This window comes from Eubalaena glacialis, chromosome 11, assembly GCF_028564815.1.
Source record: "Eubalaena glacialis isolate mEubGla1 chromosome 11, mEubGla1.1.hap2.+ XY, whole genome shotgun sequence".
NCBI classification, from domain to species: Eukaryota; Metazoa; Chordata; class Mammalia; order Artiodactyla; family Balaenidae; genus Eubalaena; species Eubalaena glacialis.
In genome coordinates this window covers 44,024,477-44,044,505 of record NC_083726.1, presented here as the reverse complement: position 1 = coordinate 44,044,505, position 20,029 = coordinate 44,024,477, and the positions used below count along the sequence as shown (strand labels likewise).

General features: G+C 35.9%; 1 protein-coding gene across 1 annotated transcript in view; it reads left to right on the top strand.

The window, feature by feature from the left end:
* The first annotated feature begins 3,939 nt into the window (after positions 1 to 3,939).
* The window catches only part of GLIPR1L1 (GLIPR1 like 1), a 32,383-nt gene continuing 16,293 nt past the window's right edge, over positions 3,940 to 20,029 (top strand). Inside the window, exon 1 of the mRNA XM_061205233.1 lies at positions 3,940 to 4,116. Within this exon, the coding sequence (XP_061061216.1) occupies positions 3,940 to 4,116 (177 nt within the window). The remainder of the gene's footprint in view (positions 4,117 to 20,029) is intronic.

Sequence of the window (20,029 nt, the reverse complement as noted above, 5' to 3'; positions counted from 1 at the left end):
AACACTTAAATCAATAGACTTTGAGTACAGCAGATTACTCTTCATGGTGTGGGTGGGCCTCATTCAACTAGTTGAAGGCCTTAAAAGCAAAGGCTGAAGTTTCCCAAAGAAGACTGGATGTAGAGGCAAAATAGAAATTCAGTCCAATATAAAAATTCAGCCTGAGTTTCTAGCCTGCAGACTGAAGACTGCAAAATCAACTCTTAACTGAATCTTCAGCCTGTCAGCTTGCCCTACAGATTTGGGGCTTGCCAGCCCCCGCAATTGTGTAAGCCAATTCTTTAAAATGTGTATGTGTGTGTGTGTGTGTGTGTGTGTATGTGTATAAAGAGAGGTTGGGGATATATGTTCTATTGGTTCTGTTTCTCTGAACAACCCTGACTAATACAGAGGGGAAAAGAGAAATAAAATATTGTAATAAGATATAGGAAGCTAAAGTGTTTTAATGATTGGAGATTCCTTCTAATTAGAGGACTTCATAAAAGGAACTAACATTTAATTGGAGTCTTAAAGGGTTTGTCTATTAATTTTCTCAGCAAATATTGAACTCCTCTGTTGAGATGCTGGGGATACAGTAGTAGAAAATAATAATAATATGCAACCCCTGCCTATTCAATTGAGGGGGAACATGATAACAATATAGATAAATAAATTATATCACAAAATGTGAGGGTAAGGGTTATGAAGAAATATAAAACAGAAAAAGGCCAATAGGAAGTGATAGGTATAGGATGGGTAATATAAAATACCACTCTCAAGTATTTTGAAAAGATGTAAATTGAGCAAATATTTAATAGACCCATGTAACTTTCTGGGGAAAAGAATTTAGGCAAATGAAACAAGAGCAAATGCCCTGGAACAGGAGCATCTTAGCTTTTTCCAGGAGTGACAAAGTAGCCAAAGTGTCTGAAAGAGAGAAAAGGAAGGGGAGAGAAGTAGGAGATGAGATCAGAGAGGGGCTGCATTGTTTAGGACCTTGAAGTTTAATGTGAGGACTTGGGATTTTGCTTTGGATGCCATAGGAAGCCATCAGTTCGAAGGTTTTGAGCAGTGGAGTGACACGATCTGACTCACATTTAACAGAATCACTCTGGATGCTGTGTTGAGAATAGTATTTAAATATTTGAATATGAAGATAAGTATACATAGAGGCAACGGTATGAGGTCCTAGAAATACTCAGAAATACTCTCTTATTTTCCTGTAGAGATTTTTTTTCACATTTAAGTCTTAATATGGAATTTATTTTTGTGTAAGAAAGAGATTAAATCTTACATTTTTCCATAGGGATAAGTAATTATATAAGAATATTTTTAAAAAGTCCTTATCACCTAACTCATCAGAAATGCCATCTCTATTATACACAAGTTCTGGGATGTATATGTGGATACTTCTTGACTCTTTTTTCTCTTTATTTTATCTATTTCTTCATCTGTGTTCCAACAGCAAAGGTTTTATATCACATAGTTCATATTCTCTGACCACAAATGTAATGAAATATAATCAATAACCAAAAAAATGGCTTAAAAACCCATCTGGAGAAATCTAAGGAATTTAAGGAATCAAGGAATAAGTCATAATGGAAATTTTGAAATATTTATAATTAAATAGCAATAAAAGCAATACACTCTCAAACCTTATGAGTTGCAGCTAAGTTGTAATTGAAAGAACATGAATAACCTTAAATACATACATGAAGACAGGAAAAAAGTACAAATTCTTTCTGATTTCTTGACTTCTCTTGGAATGATTATTCTTCATCTGTCATTTTCCCTCTACTGGTTTGGTATTCTTTCTTTTAATAGTCATTCTTAAATATTTAATGTGTGCATTACTTAACGAAGTCAAAAGTTGCTCATTATCTCTCCTCTTCTCCCAGTAATACAAGTACCTTAGAATAGTTCAATTATAATCACTAAGCTCTCCCATATTCCACATGATTATTGCCTATATTATAGTTCTACCTTTATTTTTTTTTGCTTTGTTTTTTGGTTTTTTTTTTAATTAATTTTTATTGGAGTATAGTTGCTTTACAAGTTCCACCTTTATTTAAAGTTCTTCCTTGAACACTCTTCCTCCAGTATCCACATGCTTCCGTCTTGCATCCCCTTCAAGCATTTTCTCAAAAGGCACCTTCTCAAAGACATCCACACTGATCACCCCGTTTGAAATCACCATCACCCCCACCCTCACCCCAGTGTTCCCAAACTCCTTAGCCTAATTTATTTTTTCCATAGACATAATCACCATTTTATCATACTGTAGAATTTATTTATCATGCTTATTATTTATTGTCTGTCTCCCTTCACTAGAATTCCAGGAAGGCAGATTGCTTTGTTTTATTTTTTATGGTTGTAATCTCAAGGACCAAGAAGAATGCCTGGTACATAGTAGACACTCAAAATATTTAAGTATACTAAAGACTATATAAAATCACTCTGACTGCAATCTTGGGAGAAGACTACAGGGGATTAAGAGTGGGAGTAGGAATATCCACTAGGAAGTCATTGTAATTATCCATGAAATCAAGGAGGTGCCATTTCAAATGGTGATCAGTGGTCAAAGTCTGAAAACATAAAGACAAAGCCAACAGAATTTACTAAGGGACTAAATGCCTCCAAAGTCTGGGGCCTAAGCAGTCAGCAAAATGGAGCTGCCATTAACTGAATTAGGGAAGATTATGGGAGGATCAGGATTGGGGTGTGGATATCAGAAGCTCAGTTTGGACTATGTAAATAATGCTAAAGTCACATATATTGCAATTTTCCATTGGCATATAGTAGACCAGAAGTATTTTCTGTATTGCTCCATAGAATTTCCAATAGGATCCTTTTATTTTTCCCCATTTTATAATTTAATTTTCTGCTTTCTATTAAAAAAATGACTAGTTGTATCAATTTTTTTTTCTTTTAGAGGCAAGGTTAACTGACTACTAGAATTGGCTAGAATATCAGTAAATGTAAATATATATGTTCATTTGAATTAAATGACATTGTAAACAACCTCAAATAATCAAAGACATTTATTTGAAACACAGAAATACTGAAAAAATGTCATTTAATGTCACAGGGAAAAAATGCTGTTTTTTATTGAATAACAATATTACATATAATAGATTTAAAACATTAAGCCAAATGAAGTTGATTCATATTGCAGTGTCGGTAAAATAAGCAATCAAATGTACTCTGTCCTAGTCTTTAGCATCCCAACTAAAGCAGTCCTTTAACTGAAGTTTACTAGTCACCAAGCAGTAGGTCTGTTCCAAATTTAAGTATCAAGAAGGAAAGATTTTGCCCACTTTTCCACACGTCTATGTTTATCTTTCTAGGCAGTCTGTCTCTTCAACTGAGACCACAGAAGCAAATTATTAAATAATTAAATGTTTGACAAGGTAATAATTAAGGATCTCTATGTCATCGAGTATACAAAATGCCTATTCTTGCTTTATTCCCAGTCTCTGAGGAAACGCACAACATGATGCTGCGGTTTATTTAAAACAATGAATTTTTTAAAAGCTATACACGGAAGCTGAGTCTATGAAACTACTCTATAGGGCTTTGCCCAGGCTCGGTCCATTGTCAGCATCCTACACGTGTTGTCCTTTTATACACATGTGCTGCCTGCATGTTGCAATTTGGATTACAATCCAGGTGCCCTCTGCAGTGGTTCCAGATTGGATCCACAGTAAGCACCTTGGATGGTTAAAACTGCACCACAAAGAGACTCAGGGCTTTATCCCTCAGCCCAGGGCTTTGTGGCGGGCCAATCCTGCAGCCTGCCCAGCCTCCCTGCTTGGAGCCCAGTATTCCGTGCATCCCCGCGCTGGCCTCGAGGCCACGCAGGAAACTAGAGCCAGCGGAAGAGCGTGGTCCCCAGGAGCCGGGAAAGCCAGACTGAGCCGTTACCGGTCCGTGCAGTCACGGCGTTCTCTGCGTCCCACCATGATTTTAGGGAAGAAATTGAGCTGCTTATGGACCTTAGGTCTTTGTCTGGTAGCCAGTAAATCGCCTCCCAAAGTCCCCTCCATCACAAATCAGACGTTTATAGACGAGTCCGTGAAAGCTCACAACGAAGCGCGTGGCAGAGTCCAGCCCACTGCAGCCAACATGAAACACATGGTGAGGAAAAACCCGGGCTAGAATCTTACTTCTCTGGTTCATCCTAAGGTATCTGGGCGATAAGTTTCATGGACTCATTTGTATGAATTCAGTCTGGACCTTTTGCATGCAGCTAGAAATCACACCTTGGCTGGGCTATCTCCTCCAAGGTAGTGATAAGAGTGGATGAGAAAGGAAAACTTGGAGCTGTTCCTGGCCTAGACTTAGCTCCCTTTTACGCAGGTTTGCTGGGGCCAGTGGGGTGGCAATCGTTGTGGATACTCTTAGCCTAGTGACTGTCCCACACATAAACAATATGCAATGGTAACACATAGACAAGACAACTATAACAAACACTTCTAATCAGAAAGTGGAAGAATGGGAGCTACACAGCAATCATTGGTTCAGAGCAATTCTGAAATCTTTAGGGTAGATATTATGAAGACCTGCTATACTGGGAGTCAGAAAAGTTATTTGATTAGAGGTGATAGGCGTTCCCTTGTCCATTGTTTTCTGTGATCACTATCTTCTCCCTTAAAAATGTTCTTCCTTATCCCTCATTCTTCTTGGACCAGTCTGAAGTGGGCCTTGGGAAATATGCCATCTTTGAGGGCTACACAGCCTTCTCAGACTGCTTTCTGCCCACAGAAGTTTAAGGTCTAAGAGTCATTAAAATATCTTGCATTCATTGCTTTTTCATAACAGGTTTACAGTATCTTTGGGAATACACCTCTCTCCAAAACTCTGAAGGTCTTTCAGCTATATACCTCCAGTCAGTTCCAAGTACCAATACCCATGCTTAAAGTATAGTTTGGAGAAATTTTCAAATCTTTATTTCTTTGTTTTCTCACCCTGGTGCTTTTCTTTTTCATCTTAATGCCAGTTACCTTGAAACATGAATTTTGGGGAAATGGGTACAGTCTTAAACTGTTCCATTTGCTGAGGCAATTTTTAATCAATTAAGAGGATTTCCTTGGAATCACATACTTCATCTTCTCTTTGCCCTGAGGCTTTTAATCACATGAAAGTTTTACAACATTGGTCTCAAAGCCTTTTATATAGAAGCAGCTCCTTTTCCATTTCTCAAAAGCCCCACATTTCTTGATTCTCTCTTTCTGCTTCCAAACTGGCCGGTGTTTTAAATACTTTTATAGTATCTTCTTGAACCCACACTACAACCTACAAATACTATTAATTATCTGTTTTCCAACCTCTGCTTAGAGCTTCAAGTTCAATGGACTCATGATCTTCCCCCTGAGTAATAGATCACATTTTTTCAGATATTTTGGCTCTGAATCACATGGTTTGCCAACATTCCTCTGACATAAGTTTCCTCACTGCTCGCCAACTAACTGGTAATCTCTACCACATAGCTAAGGCAAGCTTGCCACTAACATTTGTGGGCTAGAAGAAGTACAAAAATGGAAGCCCACATATAGTCTCATTGTTGGCTCAGTAGTTAAATTTTTATTTAGTAAAGAATATGTGGTTTCAGAGATTTCATCTAATCTGCTCAGATCTGGATTCGGTCAGGATAATTTTCCTCATTTTCATTGATGTTATTAACTAAATTTCCATTTCTTCTAAAATAATCAAAACTGTCCATTAAAATTATAGCTACAATTTTATAGTTATAACTACAGGGTTAGGGTTAGGGTTAAAGTTATAACGAATGGTCATCAATTTTAGTATTTTAAATATTTTTTAATTTTTTGGAAAATTTAATTGTCTTCTTAAATATTTTTATAAGAATAAGATTATTTACTACTCTAGTGCTCATATCCATCTACTGGCCAATGTGAAGAACTGATGTCATGCTTCACTTAGGTGACATAAAAAACTACATTTATCCCTACTTAACAGTAATAGAAACTTGTTACCATTGCAAAATGTCTCCTTATCCCTGAAATGGGAATATGAAGAGAGAAGTGAGGAAACAGATCTTCAGTAGTACTTCTAAACAATATTATATTATGCATGAATCTACTGCTTTCATGCTGAAATGAAAGATTTGACAAGTTGAGCTTTTCTCTTAACCTAAGAGCTTCCATGGTTCAAATCTTTCTTGGACTCTGAAGCAGTGTCTGTCTCCAGTGTCATCAGCAACAATATTCACAAGCCTTTTTACTATTCAGATACAGACACCTTTTGCTTTAAAAACATGTGGCAAAAGATGCAGACATTCAGTGTTGCAGGTCTCATTGAACCCGTGCTAAGGTTATAATGAGGAGAATCTTTCTCCTCATTTTAAAATAAAGTGTGTATGTGTGTGTGTGTGTGTGTGTGTGTGTGTGTGTGTAATATGTGATGTCCTATAAAGTCTGGACCCAGAGCAGGGATCCTTCCTACCTAGGTCTCAAATGGTATGAGCTTGGATTTTTATTATGGCTGCACTGCACTTCCAGCAATAAGTTTTACAGGAGGCTAGGCTGAGCTCTGATATGAAATAAACCCTGAAATCTCAGTGGCTTAATGAAACAAAGTTTAATTTCATACTTAACACAGGTTGTAGAGAAAATGAGTTAGGATTCAGCCTCTCTGGCTGGGGCAAATGAGTGCCCCCAAACTCAGCTAGCTCAGTGACAGGCAGTATAACAAGAGCTCCCAAGGTCATTCATTGGATAATTGCTTTACCAATGTGAAGAATAAGAGGGTATCTACTGATCCTCTTGCTATTCTAATGTAAGAGCTTTAGCATTCTTTTGCTTTCTTTTCATCCCCATTTTTTATTAAATTAATGACTCATTCAGATTGTTATTCTTCTGAACTGCAAATGTTTGTTATGCTGGTGGTAACTAATTATAACACAAATAAATTTTAAGATAAGTTTTGGTGAGGTTGTGGAGAAATTGGAACCATGGTACACTGTTAGTGGGAATGTAAAATTGTGCTGCAGCTATGGAAAAAAGTATGGAGGTTCCTCAAGAAATTAAAAAATAGAACTATGATATGATCCAGAAATCCCACTTCTGGGTATCTATCCAAAATAAATTGAAAACTCAGGATCTTGAAGAGATATCTGCACTTCCATGTTCATTGCAGTACTATTTGCATTAGCCAAGATATAGGAACAACCCAAGGGTCCATCAAAAGATGACTGGATAAAGAAAATGTTGTATATACATACAATGGAATATTATTCAGCCTTAAAAAAGAAGGAAATCCTGCCATTTGTGGCAACATGGAAGAATCTGAAGGACATTATGCTAAGTGAAATAAACCAGTCACAGAAGGACAAATACTGTATGATTCCAGTTATTGGAGGTATCTAAAATAGTCAAACTCATAGAAGCAGAGAATACGGTAGTGGTTGCCAGGGGCTTGGAGGTGGAAAAATTGGGGAATTGTTATTCAAAGGGTACAAAGTTTCAGTTACATTAGATGAATAAGTTCTAGAGATCTGCCAAATAGCATGGTGCCTATTGTTAACAATAAGGTATGGTGCACTTCAAAATTTGTGAAGAAGGTAGATCTCATTTTTTAAGTGTTTTTACCATAAAAACAAACAAAACACAAAGGGAGGGACTTCCCTCGTTGCACAGTGGTTCAGAGTCCACCTGCCAATGCAGGGGGCGTGGGTTCGAGCCCTGGTCCGGGAAGATGCCACATGCCACGGAGCAACTAAGCCAGTGAGCCACAGCTACTGAAGCCCACGCACCTAGAGCTGTGCTCCGCAAAAAGAGAAGCCACCACAAGGAGAAGCCTGTGCACCACAACGAAGAGTAGCCCCCGCTCACTGCAACTAGAGAAAGCCCCCACGCAGCAATGAAGACCCAAAGCAGCCAAAAATAAAATAAATTAATTTATTTTAAAAAAAAGAAGCACACAAAGGGATATAAGTAAATACTGGGAAGTGTTGATTATGTCTGTTACCTTGATCGTGGTGATGGTATCATGAGTGTTTGCATATGTCCAAACTCATCAAATTGTACACATTTAATATGTACAGTTTTTTTGTGTATCAATTATACCTCAATAAATCCATTTTAAAGTATTATTTTTGTCATTTGCATTATTTAGTATATTCCTTTCAGGAATTTTGAATAGTGACTACTATGCTATATATTTTTATTGCTGAACATTTTTTTTATCCTCTCTGTGTATAGAATAAATTCTTCAGTAGCATACAATACATCCCAGTATCCTCCTGCTCTCAACCCTATGCACAATATAATGTTTCTTGCCACAGCATAAGCAGAAGCATCATGATTATCTGAGCATATCCTTAAAAAGTAGTGTGGGAACTCTCCATCAGATGAAACTATTATAAATATCTTTGTGTTTAGTTTCTATTTTGAAGAATTTCTTGGTAGGCTTTCTTCTTCTTCCTTGTGTAGAGGAACTTGTTATATAGGTGTGATTCATAGTATGAGTGTTTGTGATTACAAGATCTTCTAGAATGTACTTGAATTATTAGTTACTAGGCATAAGACAAGTGATTAGGCTTTTTAAAGAGATTCATGTCTATAAGTCAAATTCTTCCATTTACAAGTTAAGGCAGAATACTGCTCAATAAAAAATTTCCCTTAGGGCCAGAGACTTAATAGCAATTAAGTTTTAAGTGAAAGCATTGCCAGATCTGAGAGGTCGTTAAACTTTTTTCTAGAAAAAATTTTAATTACATTGTTCAATCAAAACAAATGAGCTATAATTATAGACTCCTTGGGAATTTTAAAATGCAAATATATGTTTTTAGTTATACATACATCTAGGGAATTATAATTTGTACATGTTATGTATGTTTGAACTGGTTTGAAATACATGTTCTGAATAAATATAATTCCTTAGCCATCAGATATTAATTCTTACTTTTTCAAGACCATAGTCTTTACCATTTGGATAGTAACAATTCTATATCTTAATTAGAATGACAGAATAGTTTTCTTTTGTACCACACTTTGGATAGAGGATGACTTGGTACAAGCTATTTCATGGTAGAACTGTACTTTAATTAATATTTTTTCTTTTAAAATATATACCAGATTAAAGCTAATCATTTTTCCCTTTTAAAGCAGAGAAATCTCCCAATGATCCAGGCAAAAGACTAGGATTCTCACAGGCTTAATGGGAGGTAAAGTTTTCTAGAGGCTATAGATATGCTGAGATATCTTGGAAAAGAAATGAATTGCATAAAAACTATAGCTAAGAATATGTTAGGTGAAAAGAACTGGCTTGAAAACATTTCTTTGCTGTTGTTGATTTCTTGGTTTGGTTCTGAACTGTATCTGCGAGAAAAAAATGGAGGCTCTGTCTTTGTGGTATTTTACCTGTTTCAAGTTCATATAATTTTGGTGGAGGTTGGTATATCAGAACTCATCACTCAGTCTATTCATTTTTCAGAAGAGTAAATTATATACCATCCTCTGAAAACTACTGAAGTCTCTCTTGAATACTGAAAACAAAATTTTTGATACGACAATTTTTGCAGTTTGAAAGAAAATTAGTGATTAAAATGTCAAAAGAAGAATATAGGAAATTAACCAATGAGATTAATAGCATGAATTTAAATCTACAATCCTAAAATGGAAACATAATGGCATTTATTTATTTTCATTAAATCAACTTCAGTGTAATTTTTAGTCCTCACATTGACAAGGGAGTTAAAAATGTGATCTTTAACATTTTTGGACTTATCTTCCCCCATTGTTACACACACACACAAAATCTGAAGTCTTTGTTCCAAACGATAAAGGAAGCATCTTTAGGAATCAAGTCAATAATAATTATTATCCTTCCAAACTAGTGACCACTGGGATGCCAGTGACATTGTCCTTCCAGGTTTGGACATGCTACTGCTTCCATGGTAGTCCTATGCCACAGAAATCATGACGAAGGCTGGAAGAACCATATTAGATACCCTACCTTCCGAGTCCAATGTCCTACCATTCCCTCTGAGATCTTTTTGTATGCTCAAGGCTACGATTCTGATACTGGTAGCAGCCTTTATTTTTAGCTGCTCAAGGTTTCTGCCATGCCAAAATTCTTGAGTCAAGGAATTATAGGGTATCTATCTATCTATTGGGAATGCCTTCTTTTAGAGTTGTGGAGTTAGGAATGGGAAATACAATGAGCAAAAAACTTTAAAAAATTACCTTCCCAACAAGTTGGAGTAGATCCATTTGCCCTATTCTCCCCATTAAGTATAGCTAAAAACCTTGGATATTCTATATAAAACAAATATCAGAAGACTTAAAGTTGGAGAAAAGAAAGCAGACAGATCCACTAGAGACTCCAAGACTCAAGGAATGACACAAGGTGAGTTCCCTGGATTTCCTTTTTGACTCTTGTAAATCCTGGACTGGGTATTAAAGAAGCCTGAAATCCAGAAATGTCAGTGGATGACGGAAACAAAAGCCTCAAGAAAAACCTGCCCTCTCTTGCCAGAGAATAAGGAAAGGGACAGCGTAGTAAGGCAGAAATGTTTTTTGTTTGTTTTATTTTCTACAGTAACCATCCTCTTCTGGACAAACAACATGGGGAAAAAACAAGCCTCTTATCCTTTTCAACAAAGGCCAAGTAGAGGACTTAGACTATCGTCCTTGCCTGACACTTATGAAGCACCCCTCCCACCACCTCTCCACCAGTGATGTGTCAGAGGAGAGTGAGGAGACTTCCAGCCCCCACCAGGCAGTAATGAGGTGCCCCTCTCCCTCCCAGCCAGGGTGGGGTCAGAGGAGGCCAAGCATGGAGCATACACTTTCACTACCACCCAGCAATAATGAAGTGCACCTCACAACAACCCCCCCCAACAGTGTCAATGGAGGCCATATGGGGAAACAGGACTTTCAGCCTCATCTGAGGCAATAGATACCCCTTCCTTTCCTGAGGTGTCAGCAGAGGTCAAGTGGGGAGCTTAGACTTTCATTCCCGCCTGGTCATAACAAGGTACCCCTTTCTCTCCCCATGAGATGATGTCAGCAGAAGCAAAGAGGGAGCCTGGATGTTTATCTCCTTCCAGTGGTAACAAGAAAACCCTCCCCACAGCAGGGCTAATAAAAGTGAGTAGGGATCCTGGACTTTTGCCCACCAACCAGTGATAAGTAGGACTTCCCCCCACTGGAGTAGTGTCAGTGAAGACCTGCTAAAACTGGAAGATTTACTAAGATCTAGAATCTCATAATATAAAACTCAAAATGTCAAGGATACAATTTAAAAAATTGGTCACATACCAAGAACCAGGAAAATTTCGATGTGAATGAGAAAAGACAACAGTTGTCAACACCCAAATGGCACAGATGTTAGGATTATCTGACAAGGATTTAAAAGTAGACATCATAAAAAGAATATATACATACATATATATAACTTTGCTGTACACCTGAAACATTGTAAATCAACTATACTTCAATTAAAAAAAGATATCAAAAAAATAGTCATAAAAATGCTTAAAGGTGCTATTACAAAAATGCTTAAGAGGAATGAAAAAAAATAAAATCTTAGCTAGGAAATGAAAGTTACACATTCAAATGGAAATTTTAGAACTAAAAAATAGACAAACCAAAATTAAAAATTCACTGGATGGGCAATGAAAATGGGAAAGGAAAAGACCGGTGAACTTGAAAATAGAACAGTAGGAATTACCAAATCTGAACAACAGAGAGAAAATGGACTGAAAAAAAAAAATGAACAGAACATCAGGGATCTACGAGACAATAACAAAATATTATATCTAATATTCATGTCATTGGAGTCCCAGAAGGAATTGAGAAAGATGGGGAGGGCCAGAAAAAACATTCTAAGAAATAGTGGCTGAGAACTTCCAAAATTTGGATAAAGATATAAACAATTCTGAGTAAAGGCCAAATATGATAAGCCCAAAGAAATTCATGCCAAGATACATCATAATCAAACTTCAGAGACCCTAAGACAAAAAAAGCTTAAAAGTAACTGGAGAGAAACAATACATTACAGATAGGAGAACAACAAATTCAGTGTCTTCAAATTTCTCTACCAAATCCAAGGATGCCAGAGAAAGTGGCACAACATTTTCAACTTTAATTTCAATTTCGAAAAAGAGTCAAGAATACTACATAGAGAAAATATACTTTAGGAATGAAGATTGAAATTAAGACATTCTCAGATTCAGAAAAACTAAGATGATTTATCATAATCAGACGCACTCTAAAAGAATACCTAAAGAAAGATCTTAAAATAGTATGATAATGATAAATCAAGGATTCCTGGAACATTAGGAATGAAGAAAATGCAAGGCAAAGAGTAAAACTATGAGTAAACATAACAAACTATTCCCTTATCTTTTCTAAATTATGTTTGAGAGTTAAAGCAAAAATTATAACATTGGTTATGGTGATATTCATTATATTATATTGGTTATGGAACATATATGGTTCTTGATATAGAAGAAATATTTAAGACAATTGTATTATTGGTGGAGTGAGTGGCAAAGGGACCTAAATGGAAGTAATATTTCTACACTTCATTCAAACTGGTAAAATGGTGACACCAATAGTTTGTGATAAGTTACACTTATATATTATGTAATACCTATAGCAACCACTAAAACATCTATATAAAGATATATACTGAGATAGCCTCATCCACCAGAGGGCAGACAGCAGAAGCAAGAAGAACTATAATCCTGCAGCCTATGGAACAAAAACCACATTCACAGAAAGATAGACAAGATGAAAAGGCAGAGGGCTATGTACCAGATGAAGGAACAAGGTAAAACCCCAGAAAAACAACTAAATGAAATGGAGATAGGCAATCTTCCAGAAAAAGAATTCAGAATAATGATAGTGAAGATGATCCAGGACCTCGGAAAAAGAATGGAGGCAAACATCGAGAAGGTGCAAGAAATGTTTAACAAAGACCTAGAAGAATTAAAGAACAAACAAACAGAGATGAACAATACAATAACTAAAATGAAAAATACACTAGAAGGAATCAGTAGCAGAATAACTGAGGCAGAAGAACGGATAAGTGACCTGGAAGACAGAATGGTGGAATTCACTGCTGCGGAACAGAATAAATAAAAAAGAATGAAAAGAAATGAAGAGAGCCTGAGACACCTCTGGGACAACATTAAACGCAACAACATTCGCATTATAGGAGTCCCAGAAGGAGAAGAGAGAGAAAAAGAACCCAAGAAAATATTTGAAGAGATTATAGTTGAAAACCTCCCTAACATGGGAGAGCAAATAGCCACGCAAGTCCAGGAAGCACAGAGAGTCCCATACAGGGTAAACCCAAGGAGAAACACGCTGAGACACATAGTAATCAAATTGGCAAAAATTAAAGACAAAGAAAAATTATTGAAAGCAGCAAGGGAAAAACGACAGGTAACATACAAGGGAACTCCCGTAAGATTAACAGCTGATTTCTCAGCAGAAACTCTACAAGCTAGAAAGGAGTGTCATGATATACTTAAAGTGATGAAAGGAAAGAACCTACAACCGAGATTACTCTACCCAGCAAGGATCTCATTCAGATTCGATGGAGAAATCAAAAGCTTTACAGACAAGCAAAAGCTAAGAGAATTCAGCACCACCAAACCAGCTCTACAACAAATGCTAAAGGAACTTCTCTAAGTGGGAAGCACAAGAGAAGAAAAGGACCTACAAAAACAAACCCAAAACAATTAAGAAAATGGTCATAGGAACATACATATCAATAATTACCTTAAACGTGAATGGATTAAATGCTCCAACCAAAAGACAGACGTGCTGAATGGATACAAAACCAAGACCCATATATATGCTGTCTACAAGAGACCCACTTCAGACCTAGGGACACATACAGACTGAAAGTGAGGGGATGGAAAAAGATATTCCATGCAAATGGAAATCAAAACAAAGCTGGAGTAGCAATACTCATATCAGATATACTACAATTTAAAATAAAGAATTTTACAAGAGACAAGGAAGGACACTATGTAATGATAAAGGGATCAATCCAAGAAGAAGATGTAACAATTATAAATATATATGCACCCAACATAGGAGCACCTCAATACGTAAGGCAACTACTAACAGCTATAAAAGAGGAAATCGACAGTAACACAATACTAGTGGAGGACTTTACCACCTCACTTACACCAATGGGCAGATCATCCAAACAGAAAATTAATAAGGAAACACAAGCTTTAAATGACACAATAGACCAGATAGATTTAATTGATATTTGTAGGACATTCCATCCAAAAACAGCAAATTACACTTTCTTCTCAAGTGTGCATGGAACATTCTCCAGGACAGATCACATCTTGGGTCACAAATCAAGCCTCAGTAAATTTAAGAAAATTGAAATCATATCAAGCATCTTTTCTGACCACAACGCTATGAGATTAGAAATGAATTACAGAGAAAAAATGTAAAAAACACAAACACATGGAGGCTAAACAATATGTTACTAAATAACCAAGAGAACACTAAAGAAATCAAAGAGGAAATCAAAAAATACCTAGAGACAAATGACAATGAAAACACGATGATCCAAAACCTATGGGATGCAGCAAAAGCAGTTCTAAGACGGAAGTTTATAGCAATACAAGCATACCTCAAGAAACAAGAAAAATCTCAAGTAAACAATCTAACCTTACACCTAAAGGAACTAGAGAAAGAAGAACAAACAAAACCCAAAGTTAGCAGAAGGAAAGAAATCATAAAGATCAGAGCAGAAATAAATAAAATAGAAACTAAGAAAACAATAGCAAAGATCAATAAAACTAAAAGCTGCTTCTTTGAGAAGATAAACAAACTTGACAAACCATTAGCCAGACTCATCAAGAAAAAGAGGGAGAGGACTCAAATCAATAAAATTAGAAATGAAAAACGAGAAGTTACAACAGACACTGCAGAAATAAAAAGCATCCTAAGAGACTACTACAAGCAACTCTATGCCAATAAAATGGACAACCTGGAAGAAATGGACAAATTCTTAGAAAGGTATAACCTTCCAAGACTGAACCAGGAAGAAACAGAAAATATGAACAGACCAATCACAAGTAATGAAATTGAAACTGTGATTAAAAATCTTCCAGCAGGGCTTCCCTGGTGGCACAGTGGTTGAGAATCTGCCTGCCAATGCAGGGGACACGGGTTCAGGCCCTGGTCTGGGAGGATCCCACATGCTGCGGAGCGGCTGGGCCTGTGAGCCACAATTACTGAGCCTGCGCGTCTGGAGACTGTGCTCCACAACAAGAGAGGCCGCGATAGTGAGAGGCCAGCGCACCGCGATGAAGAGTGGCCCCCACTTGCCGCAACTGGAGAAAGCCCCCGCACAGAAATGAAGACCCAACACAGCCATAAATAAATAAATAAATAAATAAAAATTAAAAAAAAAAAAACCTTCCAACAAACAAAAGTCCAGGACCAGATGGCTTCACAGGTGAATTCTATCAAACATTTAGAGAAGAGCTAACACCCATCCTTCTCAAACTCTTCCAAAAAATTGCAGAAAAAGGAACACTCCCAAACTCATTCTATGAGGCCACCATTACCCTGATACCAAAACCAGACAAAGATACTACAAAAAAAGAAAATTACAGACCAATATCACTAATGAATATAGATGCAAAAATCCTCAACAAAATACTAGCAAACAGAATCCAACAACACATTAAAAGCATCATACACCATGATCAAATGGGATTTATCCCAGAGATGCAAGGATTCTTCAATATACGCAAATCAAGCAATGTGATACACCACATTAACAAATTGAAGATGAAAAACCGTATGATCATCTCAATAGATGCAGAAAAAGCTTTTGACAAAATTCAACACCTATTTATGATAAAAACTCTCCAGAAAGTGGGCATAGAGGGAACCTACCTCAACATAATAAAGGCCATATACGACAAACCCACAGAAAACATCATTCTCAATGGTGAAAAACTGAAAGCATTTCCTCTAAGGTCTGGAACAAGACAAGGATGTCCACTCTCACCACTATTATTCAACATAGATTTGGAAGTCCTAGCCACTGCAATCAGAGAAGAAAAAGAAATGAAAGGAATACAAATTGGGAAAGAAGAAGTAAAACTGTCACTGTTTGCAGATGACATGATACTATTCATAGAGAATCCTAAAGGTGCCACCAGAAAACTACTAGAGCTAATCAATGAATTTGGTAAAGTTGCACGATACAAAATTAATGCACAGAAATCTCTTGCATTCCTATACACTAATGATGAAAAATCTGAGAGAAATTAAGAAAACACTCTCATTTATCATTGCAACAAACAGAATAAAATACCTAGGAATAAACCTACCTAGGGAGACAAAAGACCTGTATGCAGAAAACTATTAGACACGGATGAAAGAAATTAAAGATGATACCAACAGATGGAGAGATATACCATGTTCTTGGATTGGAAGAATCAATATTATGAAAATGACTTTACTACCCAAATCAGTCTACAGATTCAATGCAATCCCTATCAAATTACCAATGGCATTTTTTACAGAACTAGAACAAATCATCTTAAAATTTGTATGGAGACACAAAAGACCCCAAATAGCCAAAGCAGTCTTGAGGGAAAAAAACGGAGCTGGAGGAATCAGACTCCCTGACTTCAGACTATACTACAAAGCTACAGTAATCAAGACAATATGGTACTGGCACAAAACAGAAATATAGATCAACGGAACATGATAGAAAGCCCAGAGATAAACCCACGCACCTATGGTCAACTAATCTATGACAAAGCAGGCAAGGATATACAATGGAGAAAAGACAGCCTCTTCAATAAGTGGTGCTGGGAAAACTGGACAGCTACATGTAAAAGAATGAAATTAGAAGACTCCCTAACACCATACACAAAAATAAACTCAAAATGGATTAGAGACCTAAATGTAACACCGGGCACTATAAAACTCTTAGAGGAAAACATAGGAAGAACACTCTTTGACATAAATCACAACAAGATTTTTTTTTATCCACCTCCTAGAGTAATGGAAATAAAAACAAAAATAAACAAATGGGACCTAATGAAACTTAAAAGCTTTTGTACAGCAAAGGAAACCATAAACAAGACGAAAAGACAACCCTCCGAATGGGAGAAATTATTTGCAAATGAATCATCGGACAAAGGATTAATCTCCAAAATATATAAAAAGCTCATGCATCTCAATATTTAAAGAAACAAACAACCCAATCCAGAAATGGGCAGAAGACCGAAATAGACATTTCTCCAAAGAAGACATACAGATGGCCAAGAAGCACATGAAAAGCTGCTCAACAAAACTGATTATTAGAGAAATGCAAATCAAAACTACAATGAAGTATCACCTCACACCAGTTAGAATGGGCATCATCAGAAAATCTACAAACAACAAATGCTGGAGAGGGTGTGGGGAAAAGGGAACCCTCTTGCACTGTTGGTGGGAATGTAAATTGATACAGCCACTATGGAGAACAGTATGGAGGTTCCTTAAAGAAATAAAAATAGAATTACCATATGACCCAGCAATCCCACTACTGGGCATATACCCTGAGAAAACCATAATTCAAAAAGACACATGCACCCCAATGTTCATTGCAGCACTATTTACAATAGCCAGGTCCTGGAAGCAACCTAAATGCCCATCAACAGACGAATGGATAAAGAAGATGTGGTGCATATATACAATGGAATATTACTCAGCCATAAAAAGGAACAAAATTGGGTCATTTGTAGAGACATGGATGGACCTAGAGAGTGTCATACAGAGTGAAGTAAGTCAGAAAGAGAAAAACAAATATCATATATTAATGCACGTATGTGGAACCTAGAAAATGGTGCAGATGAACCGGTTTGCAGAGCAGAAATCGAGACACAGAAGTAGAGAACAAACATATGGACACCAAGGGGGGAAGTAGCTGGGGGTGGGGGTGATGGTGTGTTGAATTGGGAGATTGGGATTGACATGTGTACACTGATGTGTATAAAATGGATGAGTAATAAGAAAATAAATAAATAAATAAACTTTTTAAAATTAATTTTAAAAAAAGATATATACTGAAAAGCACTATGGATAAATCAAAGTAGAATTCTAAATAATGTTCAGATAATTCACAGGAAATCAGGAAAAATAAAACAGGAATGAAAAAGAGAGGGAGCAAATAAAAAATAAACAATAAAATGGTAGACATGCTTGAATTTATATCAATAAGGGTATTAAATGTAAACAGTTAAATACATAAATTAAAATAACAGAGATTGGCTGAGTGGATTAAAAACAAACAAACAAAAATGAGCCAACAATGTGCTATAACCAAGAAACTCACTTCAAATATGATATAGGTATGTTGAAAATAAAAGGGTGGAGAAAGACACATCAGATAGACATTAATCAAAATAAAATAGAAGTGGCTTTATTAATATCAAATAAAGTAAATTTCAGAGAAAAAAATTACCAGAGACAGAAAATAAGATTAAATAATGATAAAACCATCAATCCATCACAAATAAATTGTAATAAAAAATTTGTATTTCTCAAACAACAGACCTTTAACATACAGGAAGGAAAGGTGATATAACTGAAAAGAGAAATAGAAAAGTCCTCAATTACATTTGGAGATTTCAACACTCTTGTCTCAACAATCAGACACAAAGTCAGCAAGGACATAGAAGAACTTAACAATACCATTAACCAACTAGGATCTAATTGACATTTATAAAACAATAACTAGAGAATACACATTCTTATCAAGTGTCTATGAAACATTAACCAAGATTGACCATATCCTGAACCATAAAATTGCTGTAGAGCAGAAATTAATACAACATTGTAAATCAACCATACTTAAATTTTAAAAAATAACAATGAAAAAAAAATCTCAACAAATTTAAAAGAATTTGGAATATATAGAGTATATTCTCAGAACACAATGAAATCAATCCAGAAATCTACAGCACAAAGATAACAAAAAACTTTTTAAACACTTGGAAATTAAACACACTTGTAAATAGTCCATGGGTCAAAGAGGAAGTCTCAAGGAAATAGAAATATAAATATATCAATATAGATAGATATATAGATACAAATACACACACACACACACACACACACACACACACACACCAATGCAATTCAGCAAAGGCAGTGCTGAGAGGGAAATGTATAGCACTAAAGGGTTTCATTAGAAAAAAAGGAAAGCTCTTAAATGGATAACCTAAGTTTTACCTAAAGAAACAAGAAAAGAAAGCAAAATAAACATGCAGAAGGAAGAAAATAATGAAGAGGAGAAATCAATGAAGTTGCAAGCTGAAAAATAATAGAAAAATATCAGTGGAGTAAGAAGCTGATTCTTTGAAAAGATCAGTAAAATAGACAACACAAATTACCAATATCAGGAACAAATCAAGGATATTATTACAGACACTGCTCACATATACTATAAACAACTCTACACACATTTAACATCCATAAGTAAAAAAAAAAAAACAACAGTGAACTTTGATCTAAACTTTACACCTTATAATACAAAAATTAACACTAAATGAATCACATTAATTAAATGCAAAACATAAAACTGTAAGACTTTTAGAAGAAAAGTGGAAAAAATCCTCAGAATCTACAGCTAGATGAGGCTTCCTAATATGTTTGATTACTTTGATTACATATGACACCAAGATCACAAACTATAAAAGAAAAAGTCAATAAATTGAACTTCATAAAATTAAAACCTTCTGCTCTTTAAAATACCCTGCTAAGAGATGAAAAGACAGCTACAGGCTAGGAGAAAATACATACATACAACAAACAGTGTGGATGGATCTCAAGGGAATTATGCTGAGTGAAAAAAGCCAACCTCAAAATGGTTACATACTGTAGGATTCTATCTATATAATATTTTTTAAATGACAAAATTATAGAAATGGAGAACATATTAGTGATTGCCAGGGATTAGGAATAGGATGGGGGAGTGAGTGAGTATGACTTTAAAGGGTTAGCATGAGGGATAATTGTGGTGATGAAAGAGTTAT